At 38.9% G+C, this 25524-nt stretch overlaps 1 protein-coding gene across 7 annotated transcripts in view; it reads right to left on the bottom strand.

The window, feature by feature from the left end:
* Window positions 1-25524, bottom strand: part of FSIP1 (fibrous sheath interacting protein 1) — a 226098-nt gene that overhangs the window by 179722 nt on the left and 20852 nt on the right. For 5 of the 7 annotated variants that reach the window (XM_060175127.1, XM_060175122.1, XM_060175124.1 and 2 more), the window contains 2 exons: window positions 20111-20241; window positions 17273-17369 (listed from right to left, as the gene is read on the bottom strand). The exons of 1 other annotated variant lie outside the window; for it this stretch is intronic. In XM_060175127.1, the coding sequence (XP_060031110.1) occupies window positions 17273-17369; window positions 20111-20241 (228 nt within the window). Of the gene's footprint in view, window positions 1-17272; window positions 17370-20110; window positions 20259-25524 lie in introns of all 7 variants that reach the window. One more of the 7 variants, XM_060175128.1, reaches the window with a different exon arrangement.

Raw genomic sequence — 25524 nt, 5'->3', positions numbered from 1 at the left:
GAGCCAGAATATGGAATTTTATATTAGCAAAATGTTAAATCTCTGTAAGTGGAAAAAATCTCTCTTACATGTATGGGTTGCCAAAATTGACTCCAGAGGAACTAATAAGCTGAAATGGAATAGTAAATGTGAAAGATGTTAAGAAAAGTCAGAAAATAGCATTCAAGAAATTATTTGAACCAGATGTGTTTTTTTTCAGTGAAATCTTTCAAATTTTAGGGAACAGATAATCTTCATATTACATAAACTGCTTCAAAGCCTAGAAATAAAAGAGAAGTCAGCCCCATTCATTTTATTAATGCAGCCTGACAGTATACACACACACACACACACACACATGCACACAGGCACCTTCAACCCAGCTCTGCCCCTAACACCACCACACAGATGCACATGTGCACACACAGTAACATATACACAGAGCTCACCTCAATGAGAAATATGTATACAAAGAAATCAGATTAAATATGATCACTCAAATCTGGTACAAAATTAACAAGAGCAATTAACCCAGTAATAAAAGACTCATTTAGTATGGAGATCTAGTAATTTTAAAACAATTAATGTTCCTCAAAAAAGAAAATCTTTATGATAAGTAAAACAGATGTTAAGATGCATTCAATAACTTATTTACACTAAGCTCATACCATCAGGAAATTACTAATGCAGCGGTGGGGGGAGGACTAACTAACATTGGGCTGGGGAGATAGAAAAGACTTTCTTTTTTGAATTAATTATTTATTTTTTAACCAAAGTACTGTTCAGCTCTGACTTACTGTAGTAGCAGGGATTGAACCTAGAACATCAGTGTCTCAAACACGAATTTTTTTATAGCCATTATGCTATCTCCCTAGCCCACAAAAAAAATACAATAAAATAAATAACCAGAGACTTCAAGATCCCAGGTTCAAGTCCTACTATAGTCCTATAGCCAAAAGCCAGAGTTGAGCAGTGATCTGGGAGAAAGAGGGAGGGAGGAGAGGGAAATAGAGAGAAGAAAACTAACATCATTCCCAGGCGATCATATATGAAAAAAAGTCAAAACATACAATTTTCATCTTCAGGATAATTAGTCAATAAAATAATCTTACTATACTGCTAATGCCCAGACAGCAAGATTCCAACTCAATTTAGGTTGTGCACACCATGCTGGAAAAGGTAATGTATACTACTCTATCAATCCAAATGCTATTCTCATACAGAAACAACCTCATAGATAATTAAGAAATTAAGCTTAAACAGACATCCAGGATTCCCATGGCCAGTCAAGTTGACACAAAGACTGAGTGAATGCATTAACCATTAACAAGAAAACTACAAAATTAGGCACAGAATTCAACAAGAAATAAGGAGACTAAGGAAATTATGCAAAGATAAATTGAGCCGTAGTATGAGTGGGTCACCTATGTCAGGTAATACAGACATGTCAAGTGGGGTAAAAATTGGAAGGATATCACTAGATTTAGAATTTAGCAAACCACACTGATAAAGTAATTTCTATAACATGATGGAGAAAAGACAGCTGAGTTGAAAAGTAAGCAGAAGTTGATCAGGGAGTCCCAGTAAATGCAAGTGACTCTTTGCATAATGGTTATGCAAAAAGACTTTTATGCCTTAGACTCTGAAGCCCCAGGTTTAATCCCCTGTACTACCAATAAGTCAGAGCTGAGCTTGGTAAAAAAATAAATAAATAAAATAAAATAAGCCTAATCTTCAAGGAAAGGAGAAAAAGGAGTGGGACATGCTGAAGAACAAGATAAAGAACTCAGACAAGAATTTATTTGTATGCTTGGTTGCTTTGATCATTTTAATGGCTTGGGTTTTTTATTTGCTTGTTTTTGTTTTGCAGATTTTGCAAACTTTTTCTTTTCCAACTTAGAATCACTTTATTGAGGGGAATGTTAATTTATAGGACTGTTGTTGTCATGGGAGTACATTACCACATTTCCCCAATATGGGTGTGTTGGTACAACCTACCCTCTACCAAACCCTCAACCTCTACCACAATAGGGACTTAGAGTCTATTCTCAACTCCTCCTGGTGCCTCTCCCTCCCCTCCTGATTCCCCAAAGGAGCTGCCAAGGTGTTAAAGGAATAAGGGGGTGGGAGGAGAGGGGAGACAGTATCTGTCCCCCATTCTGATGGTTCACCATGCCTTTTCCCAACAAAGAATTGATAAGAGGGGGGTCGGGCGGTGGCGCAGTGGGTTAAGCGCATGTGGCACAAAGCGCAGGGACCGGCGTAAGGATCCCGGTTCAAGCCCCCGGCTCCCCACCTGCAGGGGAGTCGCTTCACAGGCGGTGAAGCAGGTCTGCAGGTGTCTTTCTCTCCCCTTCTCTGTCTTCCCCTCCTCTCTCCATTTCTCTCTGTCCTATCCAACAACGAATTGCATCAACAAGAGCAATAATAATAACCACAACAAAGCTACAAGGGCAACAAAAGGGGGGAAAACATGGCCTCCAGGAGCGGTGGATTCATGGTGCAGGCACCGAGCCCAGCAATAACCCTGGAGGAGGAAAAAAAAAAAAAAAAAAGAATTGATAAGAGAGCATGATTATCCAAATAATTCTAAACTTTACTGGACACAAAAAACATGTTATAAAAGAGAGAGAGGTAAGAGGAGAAGGGGACTCACAGGCTTGATGGTTACATGGTGGGGGAGGGGAGTGCCCCCAAAGGTCAAGCCTTTTTAAAGCCAAAAGCCCCACCTACATCTGCAACCACTCCCATTTCTGGGTGGTCTTTCTCTCCCTCAACAATAAACCACACAGTCCTTTGCTTTGTTTCTTAGGTCCCATCTGTCAGTGAGATTATCTGGTATTATTCCTTCTCTTTCTATTTTTTAAAATATTTTATTCATTTTTATTTTTGAGAGATATACAGAGAAAGGAATACAGAGAGAAATACCAGAGCCCTGCTCAGCTTTGGCTTATTGTGGTGCAGAGATTGATCCTGGGACTTTGGAGCCTCAGGCATGAGAATCTGTTTGCATAACCATTATGGTATCTCCCCCACTCTTATTCCTTCTCTTTCTGGCTTGTTTAATTTTTAATTTTCATTAGGGAATCTTGTTTTACAAGACAGTTGCTGCCTCAGGAGAATAACTTCACATCTCCCTAAAATGTATGCTAGTACATGTCATCTCACAAACACCAGAGTGCCATCTCACTCCAGTGCAGGGCACTGGGCCCCCAACTTCCATTTAAGTCCCTCTCCCTGCCCCACTAGAATCCTCAGGTCTTCTGATACACACCAAGGGTTTACAAATATTTCATTCTATCTTTTCCCTTTTTTTATTTCTTAAATCCCAATTATGAATAAGATCATCCAGTATTTGTCTTCCTCATTCTGCCTTATTTCACATAATACAATCCCCTCCAGCTCCACCTATGTTGTAACAAATGACAAATTAGTAGTTCTCTGACCCCTCTTTAGAGCCAAAAAAAAAAAAGATATGGTAACCTGAAGGGAAGAGACAGCAGAAAAGAGTAGAAATAAAGCTATAGGTGAGAGACAAGGTGACCAACCAGTGGATTAGAAGCCAGAGGAAAAAGGAAAGAGATGGGATGTTATTGATTTGTCTTTGTAAAACAACATTCCTTCAGCTAAAGGAAGAGAGAAAAGGGATGGAAGAACACAGAGAACAATGAAGAGACAACAGGAAAAAATGTAGAAGCACCCAGCTGACCCATTTCCTCTGAACAGAAAGACAGCAAGAGAGAAGGATTTGCAAAGAGCATAGCAAATAAAGCACATAACAACACTCAGGAATGGCCATTTCAGAAGGTGCAATAGATGCAGTCCTGAGGATCCAGTAGAAGTCAAACCCCAGAAATCCTTAGCTGGGCCATATGATTCTCTCCCTCAGTTTTCTGCCAGTTTGAGCAGAACGAGATTATCAGATTTTAACAGATTATTTAATTTTAACACTCAAGAACATAATAATGCCAATTTTACAGGGGGGGAAAAGCATAAAAAATATGAATAAGTTTTGGGAAGCTTGACTAAAATGGTGGTGTTTTGTCCTTGCAATGACTTGGAAATTTTAACTGAAAATACAGTAAGCAAATGTGACAAAGACAAAAATATAATAATAAAGGTCTCTATGATAATACTGATAACAATCTAATCACAAAATATATTTCACTCAGAGATATTAAATTATCCCTCTTAGCATCAGATAAATACCAAAAGTAAGGGGAAACCCCAGGCATTGTAAAGAGATTTTCTTTTCTTTTTTTTTTTTCTTTTTCTTTTCTTTTTTCTTTTTTATTTTTTACTTAAGAAAGGATTAATTAACAAAACCATAGGGTAGGAGGGGTACAACTCCACACAATTCCCACCACCCAATCTCCATATCCCACCCCCTCCCCTGATATCTTTCCCATTCTCTATCCCTCTGGGAGCATGGACCCAGGGTCATTGTGGGTTGCAGAAGGTAGAAGGTGTGGCTTCTGTAATTGCTTCCCTGCTGAACATGGGCTTTGACTGGTCAGTCCATACTCCCAGTCTGCCTCTCTCTTTCCCTAGTAGGGTTTGTCTCTGGGGAAGCTGAGCTCCAGGAAATTGGTGGGGTCTTCAATCCAGGGAAGCCTGGCCAGCATCCTGATGGCAACTGGAACCTGGTGACTGAAAAGAGAGTTAACATACGAAGCCAAACAAATTGTTGAACAATCATGTACCCAAAGCTTGGAATAGTGGAGAGGAAGTGTTAGGGGGGTACTCACTGCAAACTCTAGTGTACTTCTGCTTTCAGGTATTTTGCAGTAGTTTAAGGATACGTGTGAACATATGCTCTCTCTCACAGAAACTGGTGTATATCTATGTTTTGGGACTTTGTTAGAAAGTGAACCACCTGAGATTCTTCTTCTAGCGTTTGCCCTTCTTCCGTAGCCAGTCAACAGCATCAGGTTGAGCCTGATGTAAAGTTTCGAGACCTCCTTTGAATCTGGAGAGGTGGCAGTCGTTGACTATGTGGGTCATAGTCTGTCTGTAGCCGCAGGGGCAGTTTGGGTCGTCTCTGGCTCCCCAGCGATGGAACATAGCGGCGCACTGGCCATGGCCTGTTCGATAGCGATTGAGGAGGGCCCAATCATAACGTGCTAGGTCAAAGCCTGGTTGACGCTTGCAGGGGTCTGTGATGAGGTGTTTGTTCTTTACCTCAGCTGACTGCCAGCTTTGTTTCCAAGAGACTGGAACAGAGAAGTTCAGTGTAGGCGTAGGGGACCAGATTGGGTGACGAGACGTCAAGCGTTGGACAGGGTGGGCGAAGATATCCGCGTATATTGGCAGGTCCGGTCGAGCGTAGACGTGGGAAATGAACTTAGATGATGCCGCATCCCAATGAATATCTGGCGGGGCGATGTTGCTAAGAACTGGCAGCCATGGAACCGGGGTGGAACGGATGGTTCCAGAAATTATCCTCATGGAGGAATATAATTTGGAATCGACCAAGTGGACATGGGGGCTACGGAACCATACTGGGGAACAGTATTCTGCAGTGGAATAGCATAATGCCAGAGATGATGATCGTAGTGTGGAAGCGCTCGCGCCCCATGAGGAGCTGGCCAGTATTGCAATGATGTTTCACCTGAGATGAAATTAGAGTATACTATGAAAGGAAAGGTCTCACCCAAGTAATGAAGCTGAAGGGTTGTCATTCCACACCTGAAGTCTCTGGACACAGTCTGAAGTGAAGCATGTTGAGGTGGCAATCGTTGCGTTGGTTAGGTTGTGATCGGCATATGCAATATTATTTGATATGGATTGGGAGAGGCATATGGGAAAGTAGGTCCTTTCCAAGGGTTCCAGGACTGGGGGAAGTAGGGGCTCTATAGTGGAGATGTGAGGTTCCTGCTATCTTAGGGTTCAAAAAGACAACCGATAGTTAATGTTATCATCACATTATGTGGTAATTGGGTTAACTTTGAAAAATCCTTTTGTTAGGGTTTGCTGTACAGTACCCAGTATCTTGTATATAGCTGTGCTATTGGATGCTTCTGATCTACTTGGTCTAGGCTTTAGAGAGTCCACATATCAAATACACAGCCTATATATTAAAAAGATTCAGTTTGTGTTTTGAAAAACTTTGAGACATACAATTGATTTTCCCCCTCTCATATTAATTAACTAGTGATTTATATGTCTACATTTTGCTAGGAGTGTACATAAACACCATTCCCACCACCAAAAGACTGTGACCCATCCCTCCCACCCACTCCCACCCCCCAATGGCCCAGGAAGCTGCATGTCTACCCCTCACCACAGGGTTTTTACTTTGGTGCCCTACTTACAATTTGGTCAGGTCCTACTTTTAGTTTCCTTTTCAGATCTCCTTAGTCAACTTCTGTTGATGAGTGGGATCATCCCATACTCATCTTTATCTTTCTGACTTAGCTCACTTAACATAATTCCTTCTAGCTCTGTCCAAGATGGGTCAGAGAAGGTGGGTTCATTGTTTTTGATAGCTGCATAGTATTCCATTGTGTATATATACCACAGCTTTCTCAGCCACTCATCTGTTGTTGGGCACCTGGGTTGCTTCCAGGTTTTAGCTATTATGAATTGTGCTGCTATGAACATAGGAGTACACACCTCTTTTTGGTTGGGTGTTATGGAGTCCTTGGGGTATAACCCCAGGAGAGGAATTACTGGATCATATGGAAGGTCCATGTCTAGCCTTGAGAGTTTTCCAGACTGCTCTCCAGAGGCTGGACCAATTTACATTCCCACCAGCAATGTAAAAGGGTTCCTCTGTCCCCACAACCTCTCCAGCATTTGTTGCTGCTGTCCTTTTTGATGTATGCCATTCTTACAGGAGTGAGGTGGTATCTTGGTGTTGTCTTAATTTCCATTTCTCTGACAATCAGTGACCTAGAGCAGTTTTTCATATGTTTGTTAGCCTTTTGGATCTCTTCTGTGGTGAATGTTTTGTTCATATACTCTGCCCATTTTTGGATGGGGTCATTTGCTTTTTTGGTGCTAAGTTTGCTGAGCTCTTTATATATTTTGGTGATTAGTTTCTTGTCTGATGTCTGGCATGTGAAGATCTTCTCTCATTCTGTGAGGGGTCTCTTTGTTTGTTTAATAGTTTCTTTGGATGTGCAGAAGCTTTTCAATCTGATGTAGTCCCATTGGTTTGTTTCTGCTTTAGTCTTCCTTGCAATTGGGTTTGATTCATCAAAGATGTCCTTGAGGTGTAGGTGGGAAAGTGTTTTACCAATGTTTTCCTCTAAGTATTTGATTGTTTCTGGTCTGACATCTAGGTCTTTGATCCATTTGGAGTTGATTTTTGTTCATGGTGAGATAAAGTGGTTCAATTTCATTCTTCTGCATGTTACAACCCAGTTTTCCCAGCACCATTTATTGAAGACAGCCTCCTTTTTCATTTAATCCTTTGGGCCCCTTATCAAAGATTAGATGTCCATAGGTGTGGGGATTTATTTCTGGGCTTTCAATTCTGTTCCACTGGTCTGTGTGCCTATTTTTGGTCCAGTAACATGCTGTTTTGATGACGATGGCTTTATAATATAGTTCAAGGTCTGGGAGTGTGAAGCCTCCATTTCTGTTTCTTTTCCTTAAGATGGTTTTGGCAATTCTAGGTGTTTTCAGGTTCCAGATAAATGATTGTAGTGTTTGTTCTATTCTCTTAAAGAAGCTTGGTGGAACTTTGATGGGTATTGCATTAAATTTGTATATGGCTCTGGGGAGAATATTCATTTTGATGATATTTATTCTTCCAATCCATGCGCATGGGATATCTTTCCATTTCTTGGTATCAGTTTCAATTTCCTTGAGTAGCAACTCAGTTTTCAGCATACAAGTCTTTCACTTCTTTGGTCAACTTTATTCCTAGGTATTTGATTGATTTTGCTGAAACAGTAAATGGGAGTGATTTCTGGATGTCTTCTTCTTCAGATTTAGTGTGTGCATAAAGAAATGCCACTGATTTTTGTACATTGATTTTGTAGCCTGATACCTTGCTATATTGCCTAATAAATTCCAGTAATTTTCTCCTGGATTCTTTAGGTTTTTCTATGTATACTATCATATCATCTGCAAATAGTGAGAGCTTGACTTCTTCCCTTCCAATCTGTATTCCTTTGATTTCTTTCTCTTGCCTGATTGCTATGGCAAGAACTTCCAATACTATGTTGAAGAGTAATGGTGACAGTGGACAGCCCTGTCTAGTCCCTGATCTGAGGGGAAATGCTTTCAGCTTCTGTCCATTGAGTATGATGTTGGCTGTAGGTCTGCTATATATAGACTCCACTATCTTGAGGAATATCCCATCTATTCCCATTTTTTGTAGAGTTTTGAGCATGAATGGGTGTTGGATTTTGTCAAAGGCTTTCTCTGCATCTATTGAGATAATCATGTGGTTTTTGGCTTTGCTTTTATTGATGTGGTGAATACCTTGATTGACTTACAGATGTTGAACCAGCCTTGCATTCCTGGGATGAATCCCACTTGGTCATGATGAACAAGCTTTTTGATATGTTGCTGTATCCGGTTGGCCAAGATCTTGTTTAATATTTTGGCATCTATGTTCATCAGCGATATTGGTCTGTAGTTTCCCTTTTTTGTTCTGTCCCTATCAGCTTTTGGTATCAGGGTGATGTTGGCTTCACAGAAGGTGGAAGAGAGTATTCCTGTTTCTTCAATCTTATGGAAAAGCTTAAGAAGTATGGGTACTGTTTCCTGAAAGTTTTGTAGAATTCGTTTGTGAAGCCATCTGGTCCAGGACTTTTGTTGTTGGGGAGATTCTTAAAAACGGTTTCAATTTCTTTGTCTGTGATTGGTGCATTTAGATTTTGTAGTTCTTCTTGGTTCATTTTTGGAAGGGCATATGCTTCTAGGAATTGTTCCATTTCTTCCAGATTCTCTAGCTTGGTGGTGTATAGTTCTTTATAGAAGTTTCGCAGGATTCTCTGGATTTCTGTGGTGTCAATTGTGATATCTCCTCCATCGTTTACAATTCTATGAATTTGAGTCTTCTCTCTTTTTTGTTTGGTGAGTCTGGCTAGGGGTTTGTCAATTTTGTTTAATCTTTCAAAGAACCAACATTTGGCTTCATTGATCTTTTGTATGGTTCTTTTATTTTCGATGTTGTTTATTTCTGCTCTAACTTTAGTGATTTCTGTCCTTCTGGTTGCTTTAGGGTTCCTTTGTTCCTCTTCCTCTAAGTCCTTGAGGTGTGCAGTAAGGTCGTTCATTTGAGCTTCTTCTTGGTGTTTAATATGTGATTGTATGGCTATAAGTTTCCCTCTCAGTACTGCTTTAGCTGTGTCCCAAATATTTTGATGGGTTGTGTCTTCATTTTCATTTGTTTCCAGGAACATTTGAATTTCCTGCTTGAGTCTCTGACCCAGTGGTTCTTAAGGAGCATGTTGTTTAGTTTCCAAATTCTGTGACTTTTAATAATTGTCTGTTTGTTGTTAAATGTTAGTTTTACTCCACTGTGGTCTGAGAAGATACTTGGGATAATTTCAATGCTCTTGAATTTATTGATGCTGTCTTTGTGGCCTAACATGTGGTCTATCCTTGAGTATGTGTTATGTGGATTTGAAAAGAAGGTGTATTCCAGTTTTTGGGGGTGAAGGACTCTGAAAATGTCCAAGAGGTCTAGTCTGTCAATCTCTTCATTAAATTCTCTTGTATCTTTGTTGGTTCTCTGCTTTGTTGATCTAAGTGTGAAAGTGGGGTATTGAAGTCTCCCACTATTATTGTATTACTATTGATGTATTTTTGAAATTCTTTCAGTAGGTGCTTAATGTATTTATAAGGTCCCTCATTGGGTGCATAGATGTTAATAATTGTTAAGTCTTCTTGGCTAATTGATCCTCTAATCATTATGTAATGTTCTTGCCTATCTTTTATTACTTTATTTAATTTAAAATCTATCGTGTCTGAGATGAGAATGGCTGTTCCTTTCCTTTTTTGTGGTCCGTTAGCCTGTATGATAGTTTTCCATCCTTTCACTTTAAGTCTGTGTTTATCTTGTTGTGACAGATGGGATTCTTGCAAGCAGCATATGGTTGGGTTATGTTTTCTGATCCATCCCCCCACCCTGTGCCTTTTGATGGGTGAGTTTAAGCCATTGATGTTTATTGATATTATGCATTTAATGTAGTGCCATTGTTCAAAAAAAAATTTTTTTTTTGCTCTGATATATTTCAAGTATTATAGTGATGTTCTTGTTTATAAGAGGTCTTTTAGAACCTCTTCCAGGGCCGGCTTGGTGTTGGTTGCCTCCTTTAACTGTTGTTTGTCTAAGAAGGTTTTGATCCCTCCATCTAGTTTGAATGAAAGTCTAGCAGGATATATTATCCTTGGTTGAAACCCTTTTTCATTCAGGGCTCGATAGATATCTTGCCATTCCCTTCTGGCTTTTAGAGTTTGAGTGGAGAAGTCTGCAGATAATCTTATGGGTTTTTCCTTGAATGTGACTTTTTGTTTCTCTCTTGCAGCCTTTAGGATCCTTTCTTTATCCTTACTTCTTCTCATTGTGACTATGATGTGTCTTGGTGTCTTCAGGTCTGGGTTGATTCTGTTTGGTACTCTCTGGGTCTCTTAAATCTTGATGTCCTTTCTGTTATTCAGGTCTGGGAAGTTTTCTTCTATTATTTCCTCTAGAATGTTTGCTTCCCCTTCCTCTCTTTCTTCCTCTAGCAGGCCAATTATACGAATGTTACTTCTTTTGAGATCATCCCATATGTCTCTGTTGTTGTTTTCAGTGTCTCTCAATCTCTTTTTAAGCTCTTTCACCTCTTTCTCAGTTTTCTCTAACTCATCCTCTGTCTGACTAATTCTGTTTTCTGCTTCTGTTAGTCTGCTTTCCCTTGCCTCAGCTTCTTTCTTCATTACAGCTGTTTCAGCTTTCAGTTCTCTAATTGCCTCAAGATAATCAGTATTTTCCTTGGGGGTCTCAACTGTTGTTTCGCTAATACTGCCATTCCTTTCCTCCAATATTTTTTTTCATTTCTGTGATTAATAAGTTTATTATTGCTTGCATACTTTTCTTATCTATGGTTACTTCTTGCTGATTTGTAGTTTCTTCTGGGCTCTTGTCTTCATTCATTGGAGTGGCAGTTTTATTTGTTTTTGATCTACCCATTTTTTTAATTTATGTGTTTCTTTTTTTATATATGCTCTGTTGTTCCTCAGTTGTTGTGTCTTGAGTACAAGCAACACTGTACTAAATACCTTTATGACAATTGCACTCACCAACCTCAGGAATTACAGTAGCAACTGAAGTAAGTATTGAAGCAGTTTAATCGTTACCAGTTAGCCAAACAATTTCTCCAGTCTGTGAAAAAAACGTAACCAAATCCCAGTGTAGAAGAAAGAGAAAAGAAAGAAGGGATAGCAAGAATAGACAGTTATGCAAATCTACTATCCACTATATATTCTAGGGGTAACAAGTGGGGAAAGGGAACTAGAGCAGAGATACACACAGAGAGAGTCCACTCTGAGTCAGATTTCTTCCCCAAAATAATTCACAAATTCAGAAAGGCAAAGAAGAAGGAAGGAAGAAGTGTATGACAAGATATAAAAAAAAAAAGAAAAGGAAAGAAGAGACGAGAGAGAAAAGGGAAAAGATATGAAAAAGAGCTGTAATTAAGGAGCAGTGAAAGGAAAGGTTTTTTTATTACTTTATTTTTAATTTAATTTAATTTAATTTAATTTTTTTGATTAGCTAGGAGGGGGAGGGAAGGGAGAGTCTGTAGAGGAGGTAGGATTAAGGAGACAAGTTCCTTCCACAATAGACATGATGTCCACTACCCTCGCACTGAAATATATGCTAAGAGTTAATTCTGATCAACCTAAAGGGGGGGAAGATATATGCCTTTATATAATATTAATAATAAAATAGAGCAGGGTAAAAAAAATAAAATAAAAACCCTGTCCCAGATTACCTCAAACCTTGTGATCAGAGGCAGCTGATTTTTAAGAATGAGAAAAAAAAAAAAAAAAAAAAACCTCAGGACTAGACAAGGATAGCTGAAAGACAGTTATGCAAATCTACTATCCACTGTATATTCTAGGGGTGGCTAAAGGAGGAAGGGAAGTTGAGCAGAGACACTCGCAGTGAGAGTCCACACTGAGTCAGAATTCTTCCCCCAAATAATTCCCAAATGTTTATCAGTGAATTCAAAAAAGCACACTGTTTGGTGGTGTGGGGGCTGGGGGCTGTGGCTTTGGAAGCTGTAGGATTAAGGAAGAAAGGATGACAAGAATGAGAAAAAGAAAAAAAGAAAGAAAGAGAGTGAGAGAGAAAAGAAAATGATAATAAAAAGAACAGTCATAAAAGAGCAGTGAAAGGAGAGGGTTTTTTTTAATGTATTTATTTTTAATTATTTAATTAGCTATGTGGGGTGAGGTGGGGGGGTTGGCTACTTAGAAAGAAAAAAGGCCAGAGGTTTTAGAAGGGTATAAACTTAGAATGAATGATACTCCCTGGTGGGACAGGAATTTGGTAAAGAAAGAGGCTCCTAGCAGGGGATCCTGCTAGGAGCTGGTCCCCAGGGGCTGGTTATGGGGGGGGGGGGAGGCATGCTTAAATATTAAAAGGAAAAAAAAATTTTCCCCTTTTTTCCTACTCTAATTCTTAACCCAAATTAAGTTATAGTCACCTCCTTGGTGTCACCGCTAGGACCCCTTATTGACTGGCCTACTAAAGGCAGAAAATCCTACCGTTTCCAGGAGATGTGGTCAGAGCTCAAACTCCTAGCAGCTTCTCAGTTCGCCATCTTCTGGGAACCAGGGGTTTTTATTTTCATCGAGTTTCTCGAGAAAAACATTAAACTCATTCCTCAAAAATGGAATAAAGTATAGTTCCAAAACATTTTGGGATGTGGTATTGTCTACTTCAAAATCTCAGTAATCTTGAGATTCAAAGTGTGGTAAACTAAATTTAATATAGTATATTGCAAAATGATCATCATAACAAGTGATCACAATTACATATAGTGAAAAACTGGGGAGAGGTGAGGGGGGTCAAAAGGTAAAAATTTCAAAGTCCAGTGATGACATACCCAGTAAAGTGCACATTACTGTGTGCAAGGATCTAAATTCAAGCCCCTAACTCCCACCTGTAGGAGGGAAGCTTCCTAAGCAGTGAAACAATACATCAGGTGATCAGAGGGTGGAGGGATGTGTGTGGGGTGTGTGTGGGGTGTGTGGGGTGTGTGTGGTGTGTGTGTGTGTGTGTGTGTGTGTGTGTCTACCTCCAGCTTCCCAAGCAGTGAAACAATGCATTAGGTGATCAGAGGGTGTGTGTGTGTGTGTGTGTGTGTGTGTGTGTGTGTGTGTGTCCCTCTCTACCTCCAGCTTCCCTCTCAATTTCTCTTTCTATAGTCAAATGCTCTTCCCCTGAGTTACACCCCCTGCTTGTCTTTCTATATATTAAATAAAGGAGGAGGAGTAAACAGTTCATTGTATTTATATACTTTCTTCAAATTTGGGAGCTACTCTGCCCTAATCCAGCTTTCTAGACCTATTCCCAACTCTTTTGACTACATCCTCCCAGATAATGTTTTCAATCCACTTGCATGTTAGCTATCAATCTCAAACAAAAATTACTAAACTTATGGGCCCCTAGGAAAATAACTAAAATAGACTTCTTAGGTTTTCTCCACCCTAAGATCCCTATTCTCATATGCCCTGTTTCTACTTCTTAGTAACTGTTTATTGTTCAATTTGATTATTTTGCCTTGCTTTGTATCTTGCCTCCTTTCAGCCACCAAGTTGCAGATACTACTGACTCCATAGTGACTTCCCTAGGCAGATGACCTCACCAATGTGTCCCAGAACCTCACTTCTCCAGAGCCCTATGCTACTAGGAAAAGATAGAAACAGGCTGAGGGTATGCAATGACCTGCCAATGCCCATGTCCAGCAGAGAAGCAATTACAGAAGTCAGAACTCCCACCTTCTGTATCTCGTAATGAATTTTGGTCCATATTGCCAGAGGGGTAAAGAATAGGGAAGTTTCCAATGAGGGGATGAGACATGAAACTCTGGTAATGGGAACTACATGGAATTATAAAATTACACCCTGTTATCTTACAATCTTGTTAATCATTATTATATCACTAATGACTTTTTTTTAATGCTGGTCCATACCCCCAGAGGGAGAACAATGTCAAGGAAATATGACCAGAGGGCTCTGAACTCCAATTCCATCAAGACCCCTAGACCCAGAGAGAGAAGAGGAAAAAACAGGAAGGACATTTGGAAGTAGCAAAAGGTATGGTGTGACTTAGAAAGGAAGGGAAGGCAGGACTATAGGGGAAAAATGGGCAAATATATATAAATATATTAGTTATAGAAATAATAGCCAACCCATATCTATGACTTTGGGAGAACTGCTGCAGTTTCCAATGGAGGGAATGGGGACACAGAACTCTGGTGGTGGCACCATTGTGGAATTATACCCCTGTTGTGTCATAATTTTGTAAATCAATATTAAACCACTAATGAAAAAAGTTAGGAGGAAGAAAAGAAGGAGGAGGAGAAAACCACCAAGATCAGGATTCCTCATACAACCACAGAGCCCCAGCAATAACTCTAGTGATAGTAGTAGTAGTAGTAGTGATACAAGCTTCCAGTTATACAATGTATAATCCCTGAGGGGTTAATGTATAGTTTGTCAGTAATTCAGTATTGTATACTAAGTAAGCCTAACTCCAAACGTACATTCTTTTTTTCAAAGTGTGTAACTTAACTAGATGATGCCATCTACTGGACAATTAACAATAACACTGTGTTTTCCTAGTGACAAAATATGTGTGTGTGTGCTAGTAAAACATAACAGGTTATACAGGTCCAAAGAAGGATGACAGAGGACCTAAAGGGGGTTGTATTGTTATATGGAAAACTGAGAAATGTTATGCTTGTACAAAATATTGTATTTACTATTTACTGTCAAATGTAAAACATTAATTCCCCAATAAATAAATTAATATATATATGTGTATATGTGTGTGTGTGTGTGTGTGTGTGTAGATATATATATATATCAGGTTTCTGCTTTCACAGTAAGCCTTATAGAAACATTTTACTTTAAGCTGCATAGCTAGTGTTGGCAAGATAGCTCACCTGGATGGTGTGCTTGCCTTATGATGGGTACAAACCCAAGTTTGAACCCAGCCTCCACTGCACTGAAAGAAGTTTTGGCACTGTAGTGTCTTTCTCTCTGTCTCTCCATCTGAAAAAGATGACTTGGATCAGTGAAGCTCCAGTGACAACAAATCCATGTATAACATGTATATGTACATTCATACACATGCAATGTATGACTATATCTAGGTTTGATCAAAATCATTTTTATATTTTGAATTAAGAGATATAGTAAAAGGTAACATGGAAAAGAAACTAGCCTAAAGAGAACAGATACTAGCAGTTTCAGAACATTTTATGATAGGCAGCTCCATAGAGTAGGAATAGAATTAAAAAAAAAAAAATCAAAGGAACAGGTGGTGGCACACCCAGTTAAGCACACACATTACCATGAGCAGGGGGCTAAGTTCCTGCCCCCAGTCTCCACCTGCTGGAGGGAAGCTTCACAAAGTATGAAGCAGTACAGTGATGTGGTGGGCTCTCCACATCACTTGTCCTTCTCCCTCTTCCTCCTCTCTCTCTTTCTCTCTCTCTCTCTCTCTCACACACACACACACACACACACACACACACACACACACACACCCCTCTGTCCTATCAATTAAAAAGGGTAGAAATGGCTGCCTTTAGCAATGGATTCCTCATGTAGGCACCAAGTCCCACCAATAACCCTGGTGACAAAAAAAAAAAGTGAAGTAAAATAACAGAAAATCAGTATTGTGTGGCCAAATTGAACTCATATTTCTGCTTATTTCTTTCATTAAGCAGTGGGAAATATTCTGCTAGTAATTTCTTTTTTGAGCAGGATATCCAAAATTGTCCTCTCCTGGAATAAGGTATTAATGATGCCATATAAAATATTTTTAAATATTTGACTGCTGAATCCAAGACTGTGATATAAAGAGCTGGTCTGTTACTTCATTTTCCTTCTGTAATGACCCCACTTTGGCTTCTTTACTCTACACACAATAAACACTGCCAATACTTAATAAGTGACTTAAGGATTTAAAATCTAAACATTTAAATTCTAACAGACTAGTAATTCTATTTGAGCATAGTTTTCAGGCCACCTGGTAATACAAGCGCTTAGCTCATTACACCAAATAGTGTTGGAAATTAGTATTCACTTTAGAGTATATACTCTAAAGGTCTACGTGGCTCCAGAAATATCACTCTTAAGCCTCTAGGTTTAAGTAAAACATTGATTCCATAAGCTTTACAAAGTAAACTTATTTTAAAAAGAAGGACACTCTGAAGTAGTAGTATGTTTAGGTGTGACTTAGAAAGAAAGAGGAGGCAGGAGCATAGGGAAAAAATGGGGGGATGTAAATATAGCTAGTTATAGAAATAATAGTCAACCCTTATCTGTGATGCTGGGAGAATTACTGCAGTTTGCAATGGAGGGAATGGGAACACAGAAGTCTAATGGTGGCAACAGTGCAGAATTGTATCTCATAATTCTGTAAGTCAATTTTAAATCACTAATAAAAAATAATAAATTTTTTAAGTAAACTAGCCTCTAAAGAAAACAGATACTAGCAGTTTCACACCAGCTTATGCTAGGCAGCTCCAAAGTCAGAGCAGGTATAGAATTAAAAAAAAAAATCAAGGAAACAGGTAGTGGCACACCCAGTTGAGCACACACATTACCAAATGCATCAAAGGTGTTCTGCCTAAAAGTGCCAGCTGCTCCCCAATTCCTAATAGTTTCCTACAATACAAATAAGTTAGAGGCTATATGATCCCATAAACTTGTATGGGAGGAACAGGAGGAGGAGGAAGAACAGAACTGAGTGAAGAGGAAGATAATCACAAATATATATATATATATATATATATATATATATATATATATATATACAAACAAGGTGGCAGCAAAAATAAGTGAGCAATGAATTGACTGGTCTCAGAAGAACAGGAAAAACATAGTTAACTTCCCAATGTTTCCCTGTCCTGCTTCCCTTACTCTAGAGGAGATACAAACCACAGAAGACATACTTAAGCTCAAGGTAGTTCCACACAATCCTACCTACTGATTATTAAAGATGAATTAAACTCACACAGAAAAAAAATCATTTCATTGGAAAGTTTACTCTAACCCTAACATTGCATAACTGAAATAAAAATAAAGATAAATCCACTTCACTTACCAACAGTCTCTTCTGATGCAGCAGCAGTCAAAGCGAGGAACTTTTTTGTGTTTTCTATCTCCTCATTACTTTGTAAAGCTTTACTATTTTTTGCAGACTAAAGAAAGAGAAATGAAAGTTTGAAAAATGGGAAATAAATTTAATTATACTCACCTAAATATGTTCCGATTCCGACATGGTTTCTGATCTGGTCCATATAAGCAAGAAAGCTCAGGTGTGGTGTAGTGTACCAAGGCAAAGGACTTTGGGAAAGGAGGGCAGAGGTGGGTGTTTTGGGGTCCTGGTGCATGATGGTGGAAAAGAACCTAAGTTGGGGGTGACAGTGTTTTGCAGACACCTATCATGAGGAGAGGAGAAATTTTACCCATTTGTCAACAACTGTATACTGTAAACCATTAAGCTCCAATGAAATGATTTTTTTTAATATTAAAAATACAAAAATAAGAGAGAAATTTATTCATGATGAAGGAGGTGGTATAGTAGTAAGAATTCTGGACTTATAAATATGAGTTGCTGAGTTTGATCCTTGGCATCACATGTGCAGTGCTCACTCTCTCTCTCCCTCCCTCCTACCCTCCTTCCTTCTCTAACATAAAAGGAAGAAAGAAACAAAGAGAGAGAGAGAAAGGAGGGAAGAAAGAAAGGAGGAAGAAAGAAAGAAAAGAAAGAAGGGAGGGAGGGAGGGAGGAAGAAAGATGTTCATGGCATACTTTAATGATGACTCTTTAGTCACTACCAGGCCACCCCATCAGCTGGGGCCCTAGTAGGGGAGTCCTAGGATTTCCACACAGACACAATGAGCCTAGACCACAAATAGATCCCTCTCTCCATTATCACTGGTCATCTTCATCAGGAACAACATAATTAACCCTTTTGTGGGGTCCTCTAGGACCTTTCCCTCAATGTGGATCAACAATGGTAGAGAATGTTCCATCCTCCAAAGGGGGGGGTTGGATAACATACTCTATCTACCACCTGAGGAAGGTGGGTCCTGAAATTGGTGCATGACCACAGAATTAGAGCTCAGACCTACAGGGATGTAGAGGTTACATAGGCTCCTAAGCTGAATATGGGCCCAGATCAAATCAATGGGGTTTACAGTTAACAATATCTATATACTTTTCCCATATTTGGGAGCTACTCTCTTCCCTGATACAGCTTTCTAGCCATGACATCATCTCCCCAGACAATAACTTGGGTCCACCTACATATCAGATGTCAGGCTCAGGCAAAAACTAATAAAGTCATGGGCCCTTTGGGATATACCTAAAATAGACCTACTAGCTATTTCCAAAATGGAGACCCCAAATCTTCATCTGCAATATTCCAACCTTTAGGTTCATGATTAATCAACAATTTGTATGGCTTTATATGTTAACTCTTTTTCAGCCACCAGGTTTCAGATGCTACCATGATGCCAACCGGACTTCCCTGCACAGATGACCCCACCAATATGTTCTGGAGTCCTGCTTCTCCAGAGCCCTGCCCCACTAGGGAAAGAGAGAGACAGGCTGGGAGTACGGATTGACCTGTCAAAGCCCATGTTCAGCAGGGCTGAATTACAGAAGCCAGACCTTCCACCTTCTGCACCACATAATGACCATGCTCCCAGAGGGTTAAAGAATAGGAAAGCTATCAGGGGAGGGGATAGGATATAAAGTTCTAGTGGTAGGAATTATACTTCTCTTATCCTATTGTCTTGTCAGTGTTCCCATTTTAGAAATGGAAAAAAAAAAAAAGAGAAAAAAAAAGAAAGATGTTCATGTTTCCTGATCCTGGAAAAATCTGTCAATGAGTATCCCAGAAAGACTTGAGTTTTATGATGTTTATGAGTTTATGTTTATGAGTTTTATGTTTCTGTTTAATAATTCTAAAAATAAGACATCATAAAGTTATAATTGCAAACTATCAGTCCATTTTAATATACTTCCAGTTATTATTCTTTTCTTAAAACAAGCAAAAATTTGATTTGAGAACCAGTATGAATAAATAAGCTAACTGTATACTATTAAAATTCACAGAAATTATTTCTGTAGCTTAAAGCAGTATAATTTGTATGCTGTTTTCTTTCCATCCCAGTGGTCTTCCTGAGAATATTGTAAAGATGTATACTTAATTATTTTGTTACTAAATCATATTATTGTCTAGGAAATTTCTTTAGAAGTCAATCAGTCAAGGAAGAATTTATCAAAAACTAGGAATCTGCTATAACAATCCATCTGACACTAAAAGTGCTCTCTGAGAGAGGGTAAGTTCAAATAGGAGCCAATGGGCTATATAAAACCAATGCCAACATCTGGTCAACTTCTACCCCTCAATACTACAGAGATAAATGTTTTGAGAGATCAACAAAGTTATGCAACCACTAGAAATGTATCAAGATAGAAGGAAATAGAACATGGTCTCAGATCACCAGCACTCCACAGCTTCCATAACATATTAACTTGAATCCCCTATTTGTTAATTATAAATGTTTACTCTGATAACAACAGTAAAAAAGACTGCATTTTACATGTCTATGTGTTTATACCCAAGTTGTAAACTTGCTGAAGATAAATTGAACATATCAGGTTGATGAAGCAGCACCACACCCCTTTTTGTTCCAGAAAATGAAGGGCCCCAGCAATTCTGGGGCTCACTGGGTTGTACATGAAGAATGGTGCCTGAAATCTGAGGGGCTACAGGGTTTCCTTGTCCACTGCCAGACCATCCCCCTCACCTGCCTGTGTACAGGCTGCTGTCTCCACAAAATAAATCCACAAGAAGTAACCACGCCAGTCCTATCACAGTCCATAAAGAAAATTTTTCTACATCTGCAAATAGTTACAGAATGCTTACCTTCAGCTCTTCCCATAGCTTTATTCTCAGCTCTAGGCCTTGCTTCTTAATTTCTTTTTCCTTATACTGTCTCTTCACCAATATCTTATCAAGTCTCTTCATCTTCTGAATTGCATCTTGAAGCTGGGAATCTGTTGATTTGAGTTCACTATATTTTATCAAAAAATAGGAATGAGCTTGAAAATCAGCAAAGCATAAAGCTTTGTTTTGACTTTGTTCTTCCCTAAAACAAATGTTTATGGTTGACGGTAATAACAGTGAAGCCCTTTAAGCAAATAAAGTATCTTTATTTGCAAGATGCTTTTACATGTGTGTTTTTATATAATTATCTAATACTCTAGACATTTAGATAGACTTTTTTTCCTTCCACCAGGGTTACTGCTCAGGCTCAGTACCTGCACATGAATTCATTGTTCCCAGTGACCATTTTTTCCATATTTTGTTTTCTTTCTATTTTAGTGGAGAGAAATTGAGAGAGGAGGAGACAGAAAGGGAGAAAGATATCTGCAGACTTGCTTCACTATTCATATAGGGTCCCCCCTACAGGTGGAGAGTGGGGGCTCAAACGCAATTCCTTGTACTTGGTAATATTTGCACTTATCTGGGTGTATCACTTCTTTACAAATGAGATCACTGTCCTTTCAAAACACTAGTAATTTAAAACACTGAACACAAAGCCGTCACGTGATTTAAATTCCAAATATTTTTTTCCTTTATCCTTTATATTTTCTATGTTCATAATTAAAAAATGACTAACAAGACAATTAAACTGCTTGGCTACAGGTCTCTTTGTCTCTCTCCCTCTCTATTTCTGGCTATCTCTATCCAAAAATAAACATAATAAAAATGTTTTTTAAAAAAGATAGTATGTAAATTCCTTAAAATAACAATCTAAAAATATTATGATGAATACCACTCCTACATATTTATTCAAAGGACACAAACACACTAACTCAAAAGAATATATAAACCCCTATGTTCAAAACACCACTAATCACAAAATGTGGAGTCAACGTAAATGCCCATCAACAGATAATTGGACAAAGAATCTGGGGATATATACTAAATTAAATATTGGTCATTTTTTAAAATACATATTGTTTTTTCAAGACAAAACAGATGGAAATAGAAGTGCTTGTGCTAAGTGATACAAGTCATGAAGTAAAAGACAAACAACTACAGTTTCACTCACATGAACTTGCAAAGTTCAACGTGAATTTGCAAAGTTCAACGTGAACTTGCAAAGGATAATGAGAATAGCCAAAATGATTTTTTTTTAATTTCTTTATTGGGGAATTAATGTTTTACATTCAACAGTAAATACAATCGTTTGTGCATGCATAAAATTCCAAGTTTTCAATATAACAATACAACCCCCACTAGGTCCTCTGTCATCTTTCTTGGACCTGTATTCTTCTCTCCCACCCATCCCAGAATCTTTTACTTTGGTGTAATATGCCAATTCCAGTTCAGGTTATACTTGTGTTTTCTCTTCTAATCTTCTTTTCACCTTCTACCTGAGAATGAGATCATCCCATATTCATTCTTCTGTTTCCGACTTATTTCACTTAACATGAATTTTTCAAAGTCCATCCAAGATCGGCTGAAAATGGTGAAGTCACCTTTTTTAGTAATGGAGTAGTATTCCATTATGTATATATACCACAACTTGCTCAGCCACTAATCTGTTGTTGGTCACCTGGGTTGCTTCCAGGTTTTGGCTATTACAAATTGTGCTGCTAAGAACATATGTGTAAACAGATCTTTTTGGACGGGGGTGTTGGGTTCCTTAGGATATTTCCCAGGGAGAAGAATTGCAGGATCATAGGGTAGGTCCATTTCTAGCCTTTTGAGAGTTCTCCAGACTGTTCTCCACAGAGGTTGGACCTATTGACATTCCCACCAGCAGTGCAGGAGGGTTCCTTTGACCCCATAACCTCTCCAACATTGGCTGCTGTTACCTTTTCTGATGTATGACATTCTCACAGGAGTGAAGTGATATCTCATTGTTATCTTTATTTGCATTTCTCTGACAAGCAAAGACTTGGAGCATTTTTTCATGTATTTCTTGGCCTTTTGGATCTCTTCTATGGTGAATATTCTGTCCATGTCCTCTCCCCATTTTTGGATGGGGTTATTTGTTTTCTTGTTGTTGAGTTTGGCAAGCTTTTTATATATTCTGGTTATTAAACTCTTATCTGATGCATAGCATGTGAAGATCTTCTCCCATTCTCTGAAGGGTATCTTGGTTTGGGTAGTGGTTTCTTTGCTGTGCAGAAGCTTTTTAATTTGATGTAGTCCCATAGGTTTATGACTGTCTTAGTCTTCTTTGTAATTGGATTCATTTCATTGAAGATGTCTGTAAAATTTATGCAGAAAAGAGTTCTGCCAATATTTTCCTCTAAGTATCTAATACTTTCTGGTCTAACATTCAAGTCCTTGATCCACTTGGAATTTTGTATTTGGTGAAATATAGTGGTTCAGTTTCATTCTTCTGCATATTTCAACCCATTTTTTTCCAACAAAATTTGTTGAAGAGACTCTGCTTTCCCCATTTAATAGTCTGGGCACCTTTGTCAAAGATTGGATGTCCACAGGTGTGGGGGCTTACTTCTGGGATCTCAATTCTATTCCACTGGTCAGTGTATCTATTCGTGTTCCAGTAGCAAGCAGTTTTGATGGCAATGGCCCTATAATACAATTTGAGTGTTCTGATATATGGCATATTTATGGTTGTCTGACTGTTTATAGGAGACATTTCAGAACTTCTTTCAGGGCAGGCTTGGTGATAATTGATTCTTTCAACTGTTGCTTGTCTGAGAAGGTTTTGATGCCTCCACCTAGTCTGAATGACAGTCTAGCAGGATACAGTAGTCTTGGTTGAAAGCCTTTCTCATTGAGCACTCGATAGATATCTTGCCATTCTCTTCTGGTCTTTAGTGTTTGTGTGAAGTCTGCTGCTAATCTTATGGGTTTTCCTCTGTAGGTGACTCTTTGTTTTTCTCTTGTAGCCTTCAGGATCCTTTCTTTATCCTTATTCCTTTCCATACTAAATATGATGTATCTTGTTCTCTTTAAGTCTGGGTTAATTCTTTTTGGGACCCTCTGGGTTCCTTGAACTTTTATGTCTTTTGTCTAGACTAGAGAAGTTTTCAGCTATTATGTCCTGAAGAATGCTTTCTTCCCCTCCCCCTTTCTTCCTCTGGTAAGCCAATAATGCGTATATTATTTCTTTTGAAGTCACCCCATATGTCTCTGTTGTTGTTTTCAGTATCTCTTAATCTCTTTTTGAGATCTCTTACTTTTTTAATTGTCTCTAATTTGCCCTTGATCTTGCTAATTCTGTCTTCAGTCTCATTTATTGTATTCTCTCTCCCCTCTACTGTTTTCTGGAGTTCATCTATTTTGTTACCCTGTTCTGATACTGTTTTAGCTTGTTTAGCTAGTTGTGTTCTTAGCTCAGCTATTTCAGGTTTCAGCTCTCTAATAACCTTGAGATAATTAGTGTTTTCTCCCGGAGTTTCATTTGTTGTTTCTGCATTTCTGATGACAATTCTTTCAATCTCTTTACTCATTCCTGTTATTATTTCCTTAACTAGTGTTTCGATGTTGACCACAGTATTTTCTGCTTCAACCGTTGGGGATCTTTTAGCTAGATTCTTTTTTTTTAATATTTATTTATTCTCTTTTGTTGCCCTTGTTGTTTTATTGTTGTAGTTATTACTGTTGTCGTCATTGTTGGATAGGACAGAGAGAATTGGAGAGAGGAGGGGAAGACAGAGAGGGGGAGAGAAAGATAGACTTTCACAGCCCCACCGCTAGGCCACCAAGGTATAGATCTTCTCCTGAGTTTCCTGGTTAGTTTTCTGTCCCCTGGTGTCAGCACAGGGCCTCTCCCCTGCTGCTCCAGCTTCTGAGGGCAGTAGCAATGGAGACTCACAGTTGCATTTGGTGAGTGTTAGGGGAGTCCTCTGCTCCTTTCAGCCGTCTTTGCTGGTGAAACAGACTGGTGGTGTCTCAACTGGTAAACAGCTGGACTGTTACCAGCCACTTAATCTCTCCCTAGGCTCCTCTCTGTCCATGAGCAACACGTATTTGCACTCACAGGTTATTTTGTAGGTTAATAAAGTTGTTCTAGTCCTGTCTTGTTCCAGTCCCAGATGATTTCCTTTGGTATTCCTAGTTGATCCAGGAGAGGAGAGACAAAACTGATTCTTAAACTATATAAAAATGATGATTTTCCTTAAGGATATGGGGAAGGGAGAAAGATCTCCTTGGTATAATAGTACAGGAACTTAGGTGTTAGGTGTGGTGAGTCTTATTCCCATATGTGTTGGCATGAAATCTTTTCTTTTTAAATTTTTTTAACTGCTAAAATCTTTTTTTTCATTTGTATTTATAAAATGGAAACACTGGCAAACCATAGGATAAGAGGGGTATATCCACACAATTCCCACCACCAGAACTCCATATTCCATCATCTCACCTGACAGCTTTTCTATTCTTTAACCCTCTGGGAACATGGACCTAGGGTCATTATGGGGTGCAAAAGGTAGACAGTCTGGCTTCTGTAATTGCTTCCCTGCTGAACATGGGCCTTGACAGGTCAATCCATACTCCCAGCCTGTCTCTCTCTTTCCCTAGTGGGGCAGGGCTCTGGAGAAACAGGACTCCAGAACATATTGGTGGGGTCATCTGCGCAGGGAAGTCCGGTTGGCATCATGAAACCTGGTGGCTAAAAAAGAGTTAACATATAAAGCCATACAAATTGTTGATTAATCATGAACCTAAAGGTTGAAATACTGCAGATGAAGATTTGGGGTCTCGGTTTTAGAAATAGCTACTGCTAAAATCTTTTATGTCTTTCTTTTTTTTAATATTTATTTATTTATTCCATTTTGTTGCCCTTGTTGTTTTTAATTGTTGTGGTTATTATTATTATTGTTTTTGTTGTTGGATAAGACAGAGAGAAATGGAGAGAGGAGGGGAAGACAGAGAGGAGGAGAGAAAGATAGACACCTGCAGACCTGCTTCACAACCTGTGAAGTGACTCCCCTATAGGGGGGGAGCCGGGGGCTCGAACGGGGATCCTTACACCAGTCCTTGTGCTTTGCACCACCTGTGCTTAACCCACTGCACTACCACCTGACTCCCTATGTCATTCTTTTTTTCATTTAGAGAGAGAGAGGAGAGATATCTCAGTACTGCTGCACCATCCATGGAGTTCTTATGACATGCCACAGCTCAAACCCAAAGCCTTGCCCATAATAAGGTGCACGTTCTACAGGGTGAACTACCTCTCAGCCCCCAAAACTTTCTAATACTGTAAACCAGTGTTAGGTCAAAAGTAAGTAAATAATATAAATTGTTGAGAATGCAAAGTAACTTTTACTTACATGTGTTATACTTATTGA

Source organism: Erinaceus europaeus, chromosome 16 (genome assembly GCF_950295315.1).
Source record: "Erinaceus europaeus chromosome 16, mEriEur2.1, whole genome shotgun sequence".
Classification (NCBI taxonomy): domain Eukaryota; kingdom Metazoa; phylum Chordata; class Mammalia; order Eulipotyphla; family Erinaceidae; genus Erinaceus; species Erinaceus europaeus.
Note: the sequence above shows the minus strand (reverse complement) of the source record. Positions and strands in the feature narration are given on the sequence as shown.